The sequence below is a fragment of the Bombus huntii genome, chromosome 2 (assembly GCF_024542735.1).
Source record: "Bombus huntii isolate Logan2020A chromosome 2, iyBomHunt1.1, whole genome shotgun sequence".
Lineage (NCBI taxonomy): Eukaryota > Metazoa > Arthropoda > Insecta > Hymenoptera > Apidae > Bombus > Bombus huntii.
Genome location: NC_066239.1, coordinates 7878567 through 7898681, shown reverse-complemented (window position 1 = coordinate 7898681; position 20115 = coordinate 7878567). Strand labels below are relative to the sequence as shown.

Sequence of the window (20115 nt, the reverse complement as noted above, 5' to 3'; positions counted from 1 at the left end):
ATATTTTGACCCTACTCTGTATAAAAGCAATATCGTCTCAGAACCTATGCTGCGCCTGCTTCGATGAAACGAATGTACGTCATAAAAGTAGCCGAGCCTTTCTTTCAAAATACCCTACGTACTCCTCGATACCGCATTGACCCTATTTCAGACGTGCTCCCTTCCGAACGACGTTCCACGAGGAAACGATATACTTTTCCACGGCAGGCTCCCCCAGGTGTATTAGTATGAAAGCCCCGGTTATCATCACTGAAACATTCCTCACGCGAACAACTTCTGGCCCCTTCGATGATATATGCGCAGGGGTTCTGCAGGGGGCAGAACACCACATGCACAGCCGTCACATGATCCAATTTGAATAATTTGAATAACTTGACACGACAGCAATAGCGTACCACGAATAATTCCTCCGCGATGGACAAGGCAAATTACTTAATTGCATGTCTCACGATTCTTTTTCTGGAACGGTGGCGGGCGATTGTAAAGCGGACCGACATCATCAGAAAACGTGTGATCTCGTTGGCCGAAAATTTTTAATTAAAATCGGATTCAGTCGCACGACTTTAGATGACTGGGAATGGCTTCGAATCTCGTGCATAGTCCGACGATTAGATTACGGATTCGTATGAATTTGTGGATTCGAAGATACAAAAATACATAGAATTCGCATAAAATGCAAAAATATTTAAGACGTAGTGAGTATAGCTCGTAGCAAACAATTTCAGAAAAAAATATCTGAAATTATATATATATATAATTTCCTACATAAAAATATATAATATTTCATATGTAATATCAAGCAATTTTTAGCGATCAATAAGTTTTTAAAATATTCTATTTTTATTAACAAAAATGTTAAGCTTTAGTAATAAATTCATTCGTCAAGTCCTATCACTTTTATAAAAAATCTATTTAATCAAGAAGTAACTTTTTCGTTCCATTTGTTTAAAATATCCTTCCTTATATATGGCTTAAAAAATTCAATTACGTTCAACTATATTACCTTGATTTTTGTACATAGAACAGTATTTTAGATTTTGAATGAATTTCTGAATTCAATAATCGAATGTAGTTTGTTAGTTTTTTGTAAATGATATTTCAATCTGAATATTGCTAAGCGTTATAATACACACTTATCTCTTTAAAATCATCTTTAACTTTTCTAAATAGCATCATTTACATGTTAATTTCAGTACCTACTGTAACGAATCAGCTAATATTCGACAAATGTAATTGGCAAATATTACTTTATCAGTGGTACTAATTCAAAGTATTATATTTTAATGATAATCGGTGTAAACAAGTGTAGCTTCCCTAATCTCGACATACGCATAATCACTCCGTTACAAATTTACGTAATTAAAGCATATTATATATTATTAAAAGTAACATTTGCATGTTCCAACAGTGCTACAAAGCAGAATGAGAGCGAGAATTATTATCGCGAGTACCTTGTTCATACACGCTCAATTTGCAACAACCACTGTAAGCCTGGCTTACATTAGTTACATTAACCGCTTTGTTACATCAATGAGTTACCGCTCTCCGTAGTAACCACTGCAACATTCTATTTTTGAATTAGGGTTCCAACCGTTTTAATCACCAACCTAACTAGTACTCGTTATCAGTAGCTTATTTACGAATTTAGATGAAAAGCTGCTTTTGTTCTAACCTTTCGTACTCCACTGATGTTGCTGCAACGATATTAATAAATTGAAGATTGTATCTTGTACCGTTTCTAATAATAAAAAAAATTGAGAAAAGGACGAAGATTACTGTATAGGTTTTTTTGAAACAAAATAAAAAATTTTCGTTACGTAAAGAAAAATATCAGAAACGTTACTTTGCTCTACTTGTATATTCTAGTGCAACTTTTTCATCGAATATCTCTCTGGAAAACGTCAGTCTATCGACGCGATTTAATTAAGAACCATATTCCACCGAAGGAAAAAAGAGGTAATAGTATTTTTTTCCAGATAAAAGAAGTAAGGAAAAATAAACGGTGTTTTTCATCTGTCGGAAAATTGACAAATAGACGGTCGTTAATCTTTGTAGAAAAATTCTGTTTGAGGAGTAGGTTCAAGTAAAAAAAGCTGTTTTCTTAATATAAAAATCAGTGAGTCACCAAAGACATGTATATGACTTTTGAAAAGTATAAAACAATAGAAATGCTAAGATAGGATGTAGCAATAGAAACGTAAAGCAGAAAGAATTATTTAAGGATTTTGTTTTTGCAACAAATATTTACGTTGCAAGAATTATAATTCTGTGTAGTACACGGCACGAATGCTGTTAATTTGTAACGTTAATTTTTGCAATAAACGTGTAAAAGCTTTTGTAAGAAGGACCGAAGTACGACAAATCGAATTGCAGATTTCTGCATAGACGCTCAGTAAGTGATGTAGCCAGGATATTGATCAGACCAAGGGATACAGGTCGGTATAGAACACGCCATCTGTGCGAAGAGAATTCAACTTCCTAGCAAGCGCAATAAATCTTCTGTAAACAACGATGGAACTATCGATCCTAACTAATAATTTAAATACATTTAACCTACGTTTTGATAATTATTTTTATCATTTCAGAAATTTTAGATATGCATTATACTTTCTACCATATTTTTTGTGCGAACTAAAGTTATGCTTAATTTTAATTTTAATTTTGATAATTAAAGAAAATTGTTCTTTTAGCGATACTTTTAAAATACAATAAAGGAGGATACACATTTTTACAAAGGATACAAGAAATATCTTCGATGTTTCTAGTGTTAAGTTATTCTAACATCTTTTCCTAATCTTTCCAAATAATAGCTTGTCTAACATTTCTTTGTTTTTCACTTCTTTTTGTAATTGCAGTTAGGAAAGGGGAACAAGGTGTTTCAGTTGCGCGAAATATATGTTTCATACATTTGTATAAACAAACTGATGGATAAAATACGATGTGTATTTCCCATGCTTCGTGAAATACTCTATTCGCGCGATCAATCTTACGAAGTATACCATATTCCATGATATTTATTAACTGACAACAAAGATCGATGTGGTAACGTTCAGGGAAGATAATATAGGAAGCGGGACCAATATACTACCATTAATCCGCCTTTGACATATCACCACGCAAGACAGCATCCAAACGAAGCTGCTTGAAATAACGTGTCCTATTAAATTATTAATGTTTATGTAAGTTCACACTTTTACGAGGGCGACTGAAAAAATAGTATCTGACCGAACCACCCTCTAGATTCTAAATATTTCGATGAATATCTTGATTTGATCGTTTCATATATTTCTCTGTAACTATTATTGTACGTCCTTGCACGCTTAAATTTTTCAGAAATGCATAAACATCCGTCGTCTATTTATTATTCACGGTATTCATTTATTATTCATTATTTTTTGCATAATGTCTTCCAACGTGAAAAATTCGGTTAATCGATGGAGAAACGACTCTTGAAGGAAAAAGATCGTACACGTAGAAAAAATTATTCATCGTGGAATATCCACGGTCAATGTTTATGTATTAAAATCATGACGCAGGCGAAAACTGCTGATTCATTTCGACTAAAAAGTATTACATTTTAAATAAATGCAGGCTTCTGTGCCACTCGGTTTACAAACTTTTAACCAAGTATATCGTGTGTCATTTCAATATATAAAATATTTAGTTAGTTCACATTTTTCTACTACGAAACGTCGAAACTTAAAAGGTCCTATTGAAATATGCTTTCTCCTACTTCACGTAGAGAAATTTCAAAATCCATATATATTTGTACTACTCATAGATATTCAGAAACTTGAATTATTTTATAGTAACAATACGTATATGACTGTTACCAAAACGTACGATATAAGCTAAAGACAAAAGCGATAACGTATATTGCATACAGTAACAATAGTCATCGATAAAACGAATAACGATACGAAATATCAAAAACATCAAAAACATCGAACAATGTATATATATAAAATTGATAGGTACTTACACAGAGAAGTGGTATAGGAAGCACTTCCAGCCAGTGGGACGCTCCAGGAAGTTGTAAACTTGGCCCTGAAAGGTCGCCTTCCCAGCACGCCGATGTTCCTTCACGTGATAACGACCCTCCCACGTGTTACGTTCGCCACCGGTGTTTGCACCCAACAGTAATCGTGGATCAACACCTGAACATTCGTGAAATTTCGTTGAATACTCCAAACACCGATAAAAGTACGGAAATTTGAAGATTTTTCGTCAGGAATTTCAAGTAACATTCCACGAAGCATTGAGTTTCCACGAAGCTAAAGGATAGATAGGATGACTGTAAAAACGTTAGACTAGATCTACGTATAGTATAACGTAAAGGTTTATCGTTACATCATCTGCGTACCAAATATTTTATTTTCATTTTTATTTTCATTAGAATATTTCATTTTAGTGTAATGTTAGCGTCGTTTCTTTTAGAGTTTTTTTTTTTTTTTTTTTTGAAGGATGTAATATTTTTTAATGAAATTCGTTCCGAAGATATTTTACTTTTCGTATTTTCACATATATTTTCTTTATTCATTGAAACTTAATTAATACGAAATATGGTAATTTTATATGATTTAAGATTTCAGTTATCAGCAAACGAATGCAATAGGAATTAAATATAAAAATGACATCAGAATTTTTAATTCAGAGTTTTTAACTTAAATACGTATACGCGTATTGCAAAATTTTGAAAAATCTACACACATGCAAAGATAAATTCTTCCTGTTAGATACTATCAAATAAATATTAACAACGTAGAAGCATATATTTATGACACATGACAATAAATGCACATTTTGGTTACGTAATACATTACATACAAGTATATACACACATATAGATATTTTCGATTCAGTCTGATAAAAATAAGTAACTTTAAAAGTTAATTTCAATCCACCAGGTGCACAGACGTTCACAACAATTTGTCGAGGAATTGTTCGAGAAAGTTTAATATCAATAAGTTTGCAAATAGCGCGATAGAAGTTTATACATATATGTATATAGTACTCTCACATAGACTAATCGACACTGGTTATGCATAGTAAAATAATTTATAGACACTGAGCTTTATAATTTTATTTACACGCGAAGCACATTAAAAGAGAACTTTATCAGATACTGTTATATGATTTCAAGCTTAAACCCCAATTAACGTTATTGAGAGTATCAGATCGTTACATAATAAATATCAGGCTTTCAGTTATTTTAAAGTCATAAAACTTTCAATAATTATTTTCATTCGTGTATTATCCTGTTCGGAAAGCTTCGGTCAACTATTTTCTTCACTGATTCAATAATATTCTCAAAGCAATTGTACGTTCTACATTTTGCAAGCAGCGATTTGACAAGTTGAATCACCAACATTTTTTACAAATATCAATTTGATCAAATTGCACCGAACCGATACAGCAACAGAAATCAAAACAATTTGCACAATTATTTTAAAAAGTATATTATTTCGGATGGTCCTTTGTTTGATTAAAAATGTTCGTTTTAAAGCTAGTTGTACCCATTTCCGCATACCATTCGTCTCAAAACGCATTTTGTTTATGCATTTATGGAAAATATAAAATGATATATTTTAAATCGAAGCATCCAAAGGCTTTGTTTCTTAGGTTTCACCTTTTTAGTTTCTTTTACTTCTTTAGTGCATTGACAAAATTAAGAATTTGCATAAATGTCCGTCATCTGTTTATTATGCAACAATCAAATATTTGATTCAAGGCTTAGGGGAAACACAAGTAGATTATTGTTAATTAGTTTATTCATCCGAAGATCCTGTTACTTGGTTAAAGCATGAGCCTTCAATACGCTAAATTATTCATTCATACCAGGAATTACGTACACGGTGTAGCTTAGAACGCATCTCCGTATTATACATCCATCCCGTATACATATAATCTGCATAGAGATCGTATTATGTTATATAATCGCATAAACTATTTACCATTTGTCAAAGCCTCAGATGTTCCGCGAAGCTGCTGCAAAAGCACATCGCGAAGCCCATATATGAAATAGAAACGCGTTCAATGCAATCGAATCTCTTTGATAACTCACAGCTATGATTTCGTTCGATAAAGATAGTATAAAATAAAACCCGTATTTAATTAAAATACTTAAATCGAATTTTATTATTTGCTATCATCCTCGTCGATTCTTAATAGTAAATCTTGTATTTACTAGAGCTATGTCATTTAAGTAAGATTGATATTATCTTATAAACGCTCCTATTCCGAAGGTATTGTTATTATTTCCAATCGATCGCAAAAATTTTCCTGTGCAACGTACAGCACTGCACACTCGCGGCAGCAGTTACAAAACATCGAACTTCATATTACCGATGAACTATAATACGAGTTACGTTCAAGTCGATTAATACGTAATTATTTGTTATCCACTGACGCTGCGTTCGATAGGATTTATTCGTTTATTTATTAAACAAAGTCGTACAAATGAAATTTTCCAACTCCTTTTGACGATATACATATCTTTAAATAACAAAGAGAGACGCGTTTATCACTCAAATACAATCGATATTCCATCAGAATGTAAAATAAAATTTATGCAAAATTCTTATTGAGTAACTCAAGAATGAAATGCTTTATAACATAAGAAATTTACAAATTTGCCAATTGCAATAATGAAATTCTATCGCCAATCAAACAGCAAATTGCTCGAAACTTTTTCAATTAAAATTCAGTATGCTAATTCAACTTACGTTTCTCATCAAAAAATACATTATTTTTTGTCGAGTGCGACAAAGAGACGCCTGTTCGATCGAATGGATTGTCATCTGACGAGATAAAAATTTGTGGCTGTTACGGGACAGAATTGACGAGGGAGAGACGCACGATTGCACGAGCGGTTCGATCCGCGCCTTTTTATCTGCCACTCTTTCATTAAAAACTGTCGAGTGCGCCCACGAAAAAACCACAGCAAGCTGAACACGAACCACAGGTTCCGAGTAATCCAATTATTTGGCGAGTAAATATCGGCCACGCATGAACTTGAAGCGGACAGAAACAACCTGATGCGGAATTAAAGCATGTCACCCATAAGGAAATACGATATTCTCAGAGGATATTTGTAATTAATGCTATTCGAGCCACGAGTCGAACAATTTCGAGCGATTTCTTTTTCAGGATACTATCGACTCGATTCAGTTTAACGTCACAATGACTACAGAAGGTATTAATTTTTTATGTCCTCTTGCCTGATTATAATACGGCATATTTTATTAGTTCTTCTTCTCCGTAATAAGTTGAATACTTGAGACATTGAATAATTAGTTTAAAACGGGAATTAATCTGAATATAGAACGACATATAACTGTATCTGAACTTTTAAACAATCGTTGACTTAAAAATTTCAGGAGATCATGAAACTGTGGCATCGTGCCATTTAAGAAATTTAAGTACACCAAAGGCGTAGAAGATTGCGATGTAAATAAAATCTTCAACTAATTACATCTTGTTCGAGACGATAAGATCAATTTTTCCTTCAAGCGTAATTTGCAAAAGACAATATGTTTTACGTGCACTACGTATACAATGATGAAACTGAACTAAACACATGACAAAGAGTCAGATTTTCAAATGAAGTATTTAAAATACTGAAAATCCGATATATCGTTACTTACAGCGGCAAGTAATTTAACAAAATTTTTCTGCCAATAGTTCGCACCATTTTCCAAGTATATCGTTCTTTTTCGATAAATTCTTTACCGTCTACCATTATTTTCATATTAATCCGAAGCATATTCGTTTTTAATACCTTATCGCGTATATAATAAATTATTTATCAAGCTTATATTATTTGTACCGCAGAGCAGATATCGGTGTATCCAAAAATACATTCGATACAATCATGAATTTATCTACCTTTGATCTAGCGCTTTACTAACTTTTTTCTCACACTATCGCTTAGCAACCTGACTGTAACCAGGACCTCACCCCTGAAACGCTTCCGCTTACAGGATATGACGTCATCTACCCTTCCATTACGAACTGAAAGTAAGCCGATCCTTCGCAGTCAATATTTAAGCTGTATCTACATACGCCACTGGTGTCCGAGAAATCCCAACAATTCTTCACATTTCACCAACTTACTTTACATTAAAATTTGAAGGAAGAATAATTTCTTATCCAGAAATACTATAGCACGGTGCATGTTTGTTTCGTTTATTTCTGATTATGAATCTTCTCGATTTATATATTAAGAAGCGTTTAATTTATAAAAAGAAACGATTATAATCGACCATTATGCAAAGTAACATGTGTGGACGAAAAACGGTCGATAATAGTTGAAGTGGATCTCACTTCTTAGAAAACTCTACATCTTCTCTGGTATTTAGTTTTTGGCACAACGATTCTCTTCACAGCAGCTTCTTTCGTCTCTATTATATTGGGTTGGCAACTATTCCATTACCACCTTTTATCATTATCACCTAATGACAAAATTCGCAATCACTTAGTTGACAACCCAGTACCGCGGAAAGATCGCCGACATACAGACAATGTCGACGATAAAGTTCAAATGCCGACAAGCCGAAAGAGTGGGAAAATTTCAATAGGTCTAACGGCCATCAATACATTTCGGCACCGCAGCAGTTGATATTTAGTTAGAGAGTCAAGAGTCAAAAGTCGTTAATCGAGAATTGTGATATCACGCTACTGCATTAAGTTCGCGTCAAATAATCATCGTTTATCTGTTTAATTCTCTGTAACAAATCAATTTATCAATACATTATCATGTAGAACAGAAACCACTGGAAATCCTAATTTCTAACATTTCTGGTAAAGAAATCCTATAATACATTCATCCACGCGTTTGCTTTCTTTATTCCGAGATATAAAACTTCAACAATAATACAAAATACAAGACCATTACGATTCGATAAGTCAATTTCAAAGGTCCACGAAACACACAAAAATTAACACTTTAACGACCAATAGCCTATTAATCGGTTTCTGCCGCCGACGCTCACCGACCGATAGCCTATTAATCGGCTTTTTGTCGTCGACAATCTTTCTCATTATTTGAGCAGTAATTTGTTATTTAGTACTAAGGTATCTTGCTCAGTTGCGTTAGTTGCATTTCTTTGTAAGCTCCCCACAGTTTTATACCAATTTGAACAACTTACCATTCGTGATGAACGAAAAGAATGGTATTGGAGAGTCTAAACCGAAACAGAGCCGACGGCAGGGAGAATGTGCTGAGCCTGAGCTGCCGGTCGGACGTGCGTATACTGTTGAACAGCTAGCGGTCAGTAAAGTGTTAAGAAGGTGAAGAAGCTCAAATTCCAATGAACAAGGTTACCATCTAATGTCGATTGCCATCTAATAAACCGGGTCGTGAAACTCTCAACACATTATGATATTAAAGGTAAATAAATATCGCAATATTCAAGTGCATCAAAGGGGAACAATAATCGTGAATAACCTCACCTCCGCTAAAAGTATCATTGTTGTCGGACTGCAGCGTAGCACTCGTGTCGGATAAGGGCGACGGTGCTGGCCTTAAATCCGACGGTGGTTCCAATCTCAGTAAATCACTTCCGCCATCTCCACCGCCTCCGTTTCCTTTTCCGACCTGTACAATCGTCACGTTCAGAGGTCCCCGGTTACCTGTCGTAAAACAGAGAAACTGCTATGAGGCTCGGACACCAAAAATACATCATCTAGATGTTTGCAACGACGGTGCTCGCTGGTACTACTTCCGGCCAATTCGTCGACCAATGTATTGCATGTTTACCAACTAACTTGCAAATTGGAACTTGCATTAATCTATCAAGACGGTTTCATTTGTAGTTTTTTTTCTTCGATCAATTTATATAATCCTTTTTTTTTTACATTTTTTTTTATCTTCTACTATATACTACTCTCTAAATACTAAAAAGTATTTAATAAAGCTCTTTGTATTATTTTATAAATTACTTCCTATTACTTTATAAATTTTTATTATATTCTCGACTATGCGTGTGACTTTATAAATGATTATCGTGTAATCCACGGAAGCATAAAACGATGGAGAAATGATGAAAGCTGTATGTACTGTGAGTGTAAGAAGAACTAGGGATATTACAAAATTATTAGAAATATAATCGGTATAAACGAATTTTATCATTATCAAGACAATCACTAACAAGTTTCTTTCTTTCATATATGCATACGTAATAGTAGAACGAAGCATATATATCTTTTTATTCCATCTAGAATTTCCATCTCAAATAACCCAGCGATAATTAACCAAGAGTAAATTACTCGTTCGATAAATGGAAAAAGAATGCAACTTCGTGTATGCTGAAGTTACATATAGTTTCTCGGGAAATTATTATAGCCAGAGGCCATTTTTTCGATCGATACTGGCGCTGTAGACGCGATAATTAATTACCACAAGCTCAACTAAAAATACAATTACGTTAATGCGGTATGTTACATCTATATGCATGCAACTTTCTATAGAAAATGTTTCATTCTTCCTCTGCGGTATGTGAAGCGCGCACACAATGGTGTACGCGACACCTTAGAAACACGTTCATTGAAACATTCTTGCGTTCGATGAAAACCAACCAGCATGTATAATGTCGAAAATCACCCTTGCATGGCTCTTGCAAGGTCAGCATTGAAGATTTGCAAGTCAGAAACACTTGAATTATCAGATGTACGAACATCTAACACTCGAACGATTCGAACTCTCGAACGAGTTGGATAGGCGATTATTCGAACCATTTCATCAGCCGAATAGAAACGTCGAATAGTCTTGCAGAATCATTTAACATTTCGCTAACGTTTTAACGTTCGTATCGTTCGAGTTAATCCATCGTTTAGGAATATCTATTTTCCACTCACTTTCCACCGTGAATCAATCGATCAATACTAATTCGACGAGCAGCCAACCGTGCAAAAATCGCGTATCAATGTGATTAAAGACCTTTTAACCTCGGGAAGAGTAAATTCGCGACGCGTCAATGAATATTCAAAGATATCCTACTTTAACTTGAAAGTAAATCTGATATTAGATAGCTAGGCTCTGTAATTGAAACATAAAATCAAATCGAGCATCATTTGATGTTTACATCAGTTTGCTTCATCTTTCGCGAATTCTGAGTTTATTAGTAATTGAATTAATTACGAAAAGTAAACGAAGGTGCGTGCGAATAGTTAAACGCTCACGATGTTTCCCACGTGTTATCATTTTCGATAATATAAAAATGGCCAACGCAGATCGATCAAAGTACGAGTAGTCGACGGCTTGGAATTTTTTTCGCGTTATATTTATTCATCAATGTCGGTCAACCGACCAACGTCGTTGACAATGGCAGATTATAATTATTCGAAGGAATACGATTATGAACGAGGAAATAGGCGATGAGTTTCTCGGGAACGTTACTAAGTGGCAATTAACCTTCGTTTTACCGAGCTTCGAGTAAGCTGTGTCAACGTTAAAGCCACTTAACTCTTAATCTATGCCTTCCCTGATTTCCGATTCAATAAATTATCGAAAATATCCGATGTGATAGAGCTTCCGAAAGAAAACAATCAATTCCTCGGAAAGAGCGTCGATGTGTAATATACTTTGAAATATACTTTGTTAAACCTGCTATCCGATGACTTAATGCTATGACCTTTTCTCTGACACAATTAGACATATAATATTTGTGTACGTGTGTATATATATATATCTTCCTACAGGTTAAACTTACTAACCAGTGACGTAATACTACGACCTTTCGTTGTTTCACAGTTTTACCAGGTCTCCTCGGGGACTATCCTTGCTAAATGTTGGTAGATAGGAAAGAGAGATATAAGGGAATAGAGACATTATGTTTGGGTAAAGAAGATGTAGTAGTTGTGAACGGCGGCGTATTTCTAAGGGTCATGCAGGACAAGTAGATCAATGCTATTTTTATTTTCTTTTGCGATTTATAACGAGGATTTAACCTGCGTATGGTCAGATGTATTCGTAAAGCTGAGGGAATCGAACTCGCGTAGCTATTCGATACGAAAAATCCGATTGCTTGTAAGACGTTTATGATAAAGATAAAAAATGACAAGTATATGACTTAAAAAGTAGGAATTCTTTTTACAAGACCCAACTATCAAAGCTACACAACCAATACACGGATATTCATTCGAGCCATCGTTACTCGTCGCGTTTTATTTCTCCTTCGAAATAGTTGACCATCGTGCCGAAGATTTCACGATGAATACGAAGAAACATCAAATCCTTATCGCGTCCTATCTATACAATCCGGCAGAACACTACTGACTTCCGAGTATATCGTATACGTAATAAAGGAAGACAATAAAATTTTACTGCTTAAACAGCCCTCGTAAAGCTCGGCTTTTCATAACCGATGACCAAATTCAAAATTATGTCGACTGGTGCACTCGGTGCAGGACCATCCAGATTTTTATGAAAATTTAACGGACGCTGCATAATCTCGGTTAAACGAGATTCGTCGTTAACGTAACGATTGCCCGACGAATTTTCCATATCTTGTTCACAATATCGATAAAAATTCTACGCTCTCCTAAATATCGTCCAGTATAAAAATATATGTATATATATACAAAATGTTAAAAGGTATTGTATTTAATACATTTATACGGATTATGTAACTCCATTTGTGTAAACGAAATTTCAGTCGTGCCTGATTAACTGAACTTCAACTGAGCTCCTATTATCTGAACTACTGCCGAGCATCAATCCATTTATACGAATGTCGAACAATAAGATGTAAACAATAAAGGCACGCATTATGCGACACACTCTCGTAATTCATTATTGATTATGTATTTAAAAGGAAAATCAATGTTTCGTTGACTCCTCTCGTACGAACGTGAACTTTCTATTAAACTGAACGAAAAATGATAGATGGTGGGGAGAAATAGGTGGACTTCTATTATGCGAACGACCTAGTTATTTGAAACGACTAGTCCCCCGACAGGTCCATATAAACGAACTCTGCAGTATTTATAAAACATTGATATTATAGGTAAATCTAGCTTGCATGAAAGCTTAATCGAATTAGAAATAATTTTACGAGAAGTTTGTTCTATAAAAAAAACAAATGTAATTTGAAATCTTGCGATTGGCGCAACCTCCTCTTACGGCTTTTGCAATTAATAGGATCCTTCAAGGATTAAAATTTAAAATCTATCAAGCGGTACAAAAAACTTCTTCGCGTAAAGTATACGTTTAAAAATTGTGTGAGAAACTAAGAAGGCAAAACAGGTAAAATAGAGATAGTTCTAGGATCAAAGACAGAAACTGTTATTCAAGCGGTATAGGAAATTCTTCAGTACTGAGTAAACATTTATAAAACATGTGAAAAACGAAGAAAACTTGCAAAGACAAATTTACAGATGGGCTAAAAAAAGTTTTAGGATTAAGAATGAAAATTAGAAAAGAATTACTCTTCACACGGTACAAGAAGTTTTTTCGACTGAGCGTATCTACGTATATTTAACTCATTCACTCATCGTTTGAACTAAATGATGATGTATTTCACTTGTCTTGCTTCACACTTTTTTTGTCCTCGCAACGTTTTATAACAGTGTTAACAATATACAGACAGAATGTATAATCTTTGTTTTTGATACGCCAGTGTCAGATATGAATTGTTGCTTTCCGTTAAAATGGATGTATCATTATTAGATGCTCTTTTTAACATGCCGGTTCTTATCCTTATAATTTTTTAGAATCTTCGACCTCAAAATGTAGTTTCAAAATAGAAAACGAAAAGCAATTTGAAAAACACTATCGCGCTCTGAGTGTGAAATTTGGAACGTGGATCTGTGTGTCGTACCGTGCTTTAAAATATATCACACTCAATTGTATTATTAATTATTATTAATAATATCTTTAAGAAAAATTATAATTTAATTATCAAAAACTTCGTTCCATTGTGCTTGCGTAGAGAATAGCATTATCCGCCACAAATTGCAATGCTGTATCGTTTACGCGTAATTCGCGTCAAACTTTGCCGTACAGAGAAACAGCCTCGCACAAATTTCAACTGTACTTAAAAGATTAAACAAGTGCGCAAAGTGCTTAACGATGTTGAAAGTTAAATATCGCGAATTATGAAGAAACATTTTAGTTTATTTAATTTTTCGCTAAAATAGCCAAAAAAGAGCACATTGATTCAAAATGATACTTAGCGCTAACCTTACCTGGCTCGATTAAATGACCGGTTTCAAAATTTCATTGAAAATTGTATATTTATTGTTATTTCTTCTATAAATTCTAACTTTGTAAAATCTAACTTTATGCAATTTCTTATATTATCCGATTAATCAATTTCTCGATTTTTCTTAATATAGAAATCTACATAAAGTTAGATGAACGAAAGAAACAAGTACAGTTTTAAATTAAATTTTGAATCAGGTCATTCAACCTGGTAAAGTTAGCGTTGGACTGCGTAGTTATAAACAAAGAATGTATCTGATGAAAACCATCCCGAGTCATAAAAGATAATAGAAAATTTTTCCAGAAGCGATACAAAGGTGGTACAATACGAAGAAGACAAAAAGCTCATAATTCATTAAAAAGGTGTGAAAAAACGGGGAAACTTTATGCGATGGCAATAGATAAGATAAAGGGAGAAATGTGTTACCTGTTCTGGAGGGTGGAAGCAGCAATCCCTGAACCTCCTCTAGAGGCATCGCCTGTCCGTGATGGTCTCGGTAAGGTCGATGAGGTCGATCCTTCATGCCTCCTAACGAACGCAATGGTGGCGTTCGTCTTTGCCAGTTTCCACGTTGAACAACGATAGTAACGTTTGTTATCGGAGGTAAGGATCGAGGCGAAACTCAGGATCGGGTTCGGGAAACTGTGCGAGTCCTGAAGGACTCCTGGCGATGACGAAGGACGGTGGTAGAGCGTCATCGCCCCGCCGTCGTCCCTAAGACCATGCCCAGCTTACAAAGAATCTCGAGTCGAACAGTTTGCAGTGTGCTACTTCAACAAGTTTAATCTTCTTTCGCTCTGTAACGATAAACAGAGAAAGTTTTGTTAATTATTGGAATTTCGATTGTCAGGAATAAACAGCGCGTAAGAAAAAGAAATCGAGGAAAAGTTAAAAAAGAAAGTTTAATTCTTCTCGGTGGAATTCTACACGGATATGGATATGCGTGTGTTTATTAAATTTTTCCATCGAAATATCTGAAGTTGGAGATTCCTTTCATTCGTAAATAATATTTGATGTATTAATGAAAATATAGAATCACGGAAACGAGCATTACAATTTTTTATATTTTATTTTATATTTGTATTATTTAATATTTATAGTATTTATATTATATTTTATATTTGTTTCGACAGTTTTAGAAATTAATTTTAGTCGCCGCAACGTTTCGTGTTCTTCGCGTATAACATGCTATTGATTTAATTGGCCACCCATTGCAATGATGTAATAATTATAATAAATCATTAACCAGGGCTGCACATTTTCTACCATCGATTAATAGCAAATTGTGTATTTAACAAGTATATTTCAGGTAATTTAAATACGTCGGTTTTTTATTTATAAAGTTTCGTAATTAAACATGAAAAAACTATCAAGGAGATTATTTATTCGTTGCGTCTCATCGAGTTGTTAATAATCTAATTCTGAAGTAATCAGAACGTTAATTAACAATCAGCTAGGTCATGCAATCAATTGGCAAGTTGATATTGCACATTTAATAATATTGCGTTCTCTGATAAATTCCGTAATGCCGTTAAATATAATTAATAATTATTATTCGATTAATCGAAGGTACAGAATTTTATAAAATTTGGCAGACGTGCGATAAAATGCAGATGATATTTCATACAATTTGGAATTATTTTATATTATAAAATGAATTTGGTCTTGAAATAATATATTCCATCACTTTATATGATATTATTAAAAATAACAAATTATCGATGGTACTCGTTAAATGCAAGCTGAGTAATGGATCTTATGCCAAAATTTTACGTATCTCACACGTGATTTCGACTGTAATTGCCAAGATTACTATGAGAGGACTACGACCATTTTTTCTACGAAACCAATTTAGGTCACATATTAATTGCTGTTGTGAAAAAGTTGTATCTTGTAGATAGACATAGGTATAATCGTTGAGCTGCTGATTGCACTGTCCTCGAAACTTATCATCAACCTTACAGACCACTTCACAACAATTTTTCAACCCATTTATGTATCACTAATTAACTGGCAATGAATAACTTTTCTCGCAATTCTACATTTTATACTTGTACTTTTATTAAATCTATGATTCTGTACATATATTTTTATGACGTTTCAATCATGCATTTTTTATCGTTACACATTTCTTTCTGTTTGAAAAAATAATACGAGAGGATACTAACAGCTGAATTAAATTACTTGAAATATTCCATATGATATAGTAATCTACAGTGCCACGTCTATCTTTCCATTGTTTTTCGTTACAAGTAACCCGTACGATCAGTTGATGCGATTATAAATACCGAAAGGAAAAGATAAGCTTAATGTTGAAATATCTTTACAACTTGAAAATTATTGGAAATACTGAAAATTGATTTAAAACATATTTCTAGTGAGAAAGAGAAACAACTTTTGATTATCACACCTTTGAACATGAACTACGCGAAGTAGACTGAAAACTAGCAATAAAGCGATCTGCCAATATACAAAATCTCTTGCCTATGCATATGTAGATCGTACCAATAACCAACACCATAAATCATTCAACGATGACAGAGTTCTTTCGTATTGCCAGCAATTTGGTATCAAAACGATACTTCTAAACAGCTTATCATAAATCGTCATTCTCATTGTTGTTTTATCATAGGAACGTACGCCGCGTGAATACAAAATAATTAAACCTTCCACGTTTACAGAATGTTAAAAACCAACTAATGTGCAAAATAAATATTCACATAAAAATATAAATCCAAATTTGGTACTTTCACTCCTCGTTAAAAAGATAACCCAGGTGTGCTATCTTTAATTTCTCAATGACGCCTGCGAAGTTTTTCGTCTGTAACGTATAATATCAAAACATTACGAGCTCATAATATACGGTTCATTGAAAATAATTAAAAATATTGTGAGGTTTAGTGTGTAACAAAAAAAATTGTTTTATTTTAAGAACGAGATGATAACACATCTATAATAAGAAGATAATAATCAACATAAATTGTAACTAACAATAATTACTTATCAAACATATATACTTATTTAATAATGGGTACATTCCCCTTTATTTTCTATGACTTCTATTATACGATTTGCTATCGATTTATATAGTTTCTGGATATAATTTTGACTTAACGTATCTCATTTGCGTACAATTGCATTTTTTACTTCTTGTGCGTATTGATACTGCTTTCCATTTGCATATACGCCGTGAACAAGTTCTGCCCAGCAATTTTCAATAATATTAAGGTCCGGGGAGCGTGCAGGCCGCGGCAAAATAGATATATTATTTTCATTGAAATATGATTAGACCAATCTTGATGTGTGTACAGATGCATTATCTTGTTGAAAGATGTAATCAGGTCCAGAAATGCGTTCTGCATGATTATTTATTTGTTCTTTGATTAAATTTATGTATCAGACACTATTCATTCTCCCATTGTTGAACTTGATACTTGTCTTGCCGAAATAACCGATGCCGGCCCAAACCATCACGCTGCCTCCTTCCATTTGTCGTCGAATGTCTGACATTGTCTCTTTTCTTGTGTCATGAAAATAATAATGGAACCCATCAAAACCATCCACTTGAATCTTTTTCGTCTGAAAATAGTACCCTTCTCCATTACTTTTTCCAATGCATTCATTCTTTTGCAAAGCGTAAACGTTCTACTTTGTGTTTCGTTGTTAACGAAGGTTTCTTTCTCAATGTTAGCCTCTTGATATTTTTACAGGATAGTAAAACCCGACAAACACTTGAAACACTGGCACTAAGACTAAATTTTTCCATTATTTGCTTCGTTGTTAACTGCGAGTTGGAAGCTACACGCAAAATTGCTCGCTTATCACGATCGGATAACGAGGACGGCCGACCAGTACTTTTCTTTTTGCCACAATCTTCAACATTTCTCAAGAAATTCTGTATTACTCTACGACTTCTTCTTATTACTTTCGATATTTTTGCTACTGATAACCGTTGCTGTTTTAGTTCAAGAATTTGCTTTTTTTCAGACTCGTTTAATTTTTTTCCGCATCCCATACTTACAAATTTATATAATATTCTACTGTAATCTTTACTCGTTGATAGATCGTGAACTACTGAGTAATTTCTAAACATATTAACAGAGTGTGTTATCATTTCGTTCTTAAAATAACACAATTTTTTTTGTTGCACACTAAACCTCATAATATTTTTCATTATTTTCTGAGCTCATAATGTTTTAATAGTATACGTTACAGACGAAAAACTTTACACGCGTCATTGAGAAATTAAAGATAGCACACCTGGGTTATCTTTTTGACGAGGAGTGTATGAGTATGTAGTAGTCATAGATATCGATTTAGTCGCTACACGCAAACGTTTACAATTTACGGTATATTTTTGTAATCTATTGCACATATATACGTTACAGTAAATGTAACGTATATATGTACAGTATATGTATAGTAACGTACAGTAAAGTAAATGTATATATATACATATACATTATACATATATATATATATATATATATATATATATATATATATATATATATATATATATATGTTATATTAAAAATCCAACAGCATCAAAAAACTATACCGAAAAGTGAGAAGAAAACATGAAATCTTTGACTTCGATATAATCTTCGGAAATATAATTTTTATTATTAAAGAGCATTCAATCAATAATTAGATTTAATAATAGCGAGAACACGAACGTTTTTGTGACTCGCTCTATATACGTATATAACGCTGAATTGCAACTGACGTGACCGTTCCCATATGTATTTTTGCCTATAGACACGCTTCACGTTCTCATACCCTCGGTCGTCGAAGCGGAGACGCGTAGACCACCGACAGCTGTTTGTTAAGAGTACACATTACGTGCGTGTGAAATAGATCGATAGAAATGCTGTCTCGGTTAGTAGGTCTAGTTCAACTGGAATTATGTAGTGGATCGTACAGTATAGACATGCGAGATCGTTCGTGTCTCTCAGACCGACAGTGACCTTATCGTTGCACGTGATACTTTTTTCCTGTCTGTCCTTCGTCTATCAATTTAGTTGGCGCCCCTTCTTTAAAAAGAGAAGAAGAAGAAGTAGAAGAAGAAGTAAGAAGAAAACTGTAAACACTTTTTCCAACGACAAGGGAACACAACTTGACGTGAGCTCTCCGAGTTTTTTTCCAACTCATTTTTTTTATCACGATGACGACTATCCAACCATTAAAACGCGATTTACCACGATGTCCATGTCGCGCAACTATGCTACTATGCGAATATTTACGTAGCAATGGGAATTGCGAATGTGTATCAAGATTTCGAAATTAGCAGTGCCTGGTGTCCGGAAACTATTAAATTAAAACTTCAGTTTTTCTGTCCTTTATTTTTGAAGGTAGATCCAACATGTACATTTCATTTAGAGTACATTTACGAATTATTAATTCATTTTGAACCTTAGATAGCAAAGAACTTATACGAATATACGTACTACCAATGAATATAGGCAATAAAAATATCGATAATTATCTATGGGGAGTAGGAAAGAATGAGGCTAAACTACGGGTGTAATACTCGTAGGAAGAAGCAAAATTTTCGCTGCAACTATTCGATATAATAAATCTATTATGTTTTCTAACCGCTGTTTCATTCTACTCTTGGTATTATGTTCATTCTTCTTCTTCGTATTATGAGATTTTCGATTTCTGTATTAAATTTATATGTCGTTGTTTCATCGTATGCTAAAACAATTTTTGAAATGATAATAATAAAGCAAACATAAGTCAGGTTTGGATTCTGGACTATTTGATTCATCATAAATTTATAAAACTAATATCGCAAAGCCAATATAAAATATATATAATATATAATACTGTATATAAAATATACTATTCGTTTTTCTCATCCGATATCCTTAATTTTCTTAGAAAATTATTTCTGATGCCGAGTATA

The 20115-nt window shown here is 33.7% G+C and overlaps 1 protein-coding gene across 1 annotated transcript in view; it reads right to left on the bottom strand.

Moving 5' to 3' along the window:
- Positions 1 to 3978: 3978 nt before the first annotated feature.
- LOC126878382 (potassium voltage-gated channel subfamily KQT member 1-like) overlaps positions 3979 to 20115 on the bottom strand; it is a 30895-nt gene continuing 14758 nt past the window's right edge. The window contains exons 2-4 of the mRNA XM_050641162.1: positions 14631 to 15001; positions 9454 to 9633; positions 3979 to 4157 (exon numbers count right to left, since the gene is read on the bottom strand). Coding sequence (XP_050497119.1) covers positions 3979 to 4157; positions 9454 to 9633; positions 14631 to 14727 — 456 coding nt within the window. The 5' untranslated portion in view covers positions 14728 to 15001. The remainder of the gene's footprint in view (positions 4158 to 9453; positions 9634 to 14630; positions 15002 to 20115) is intronic.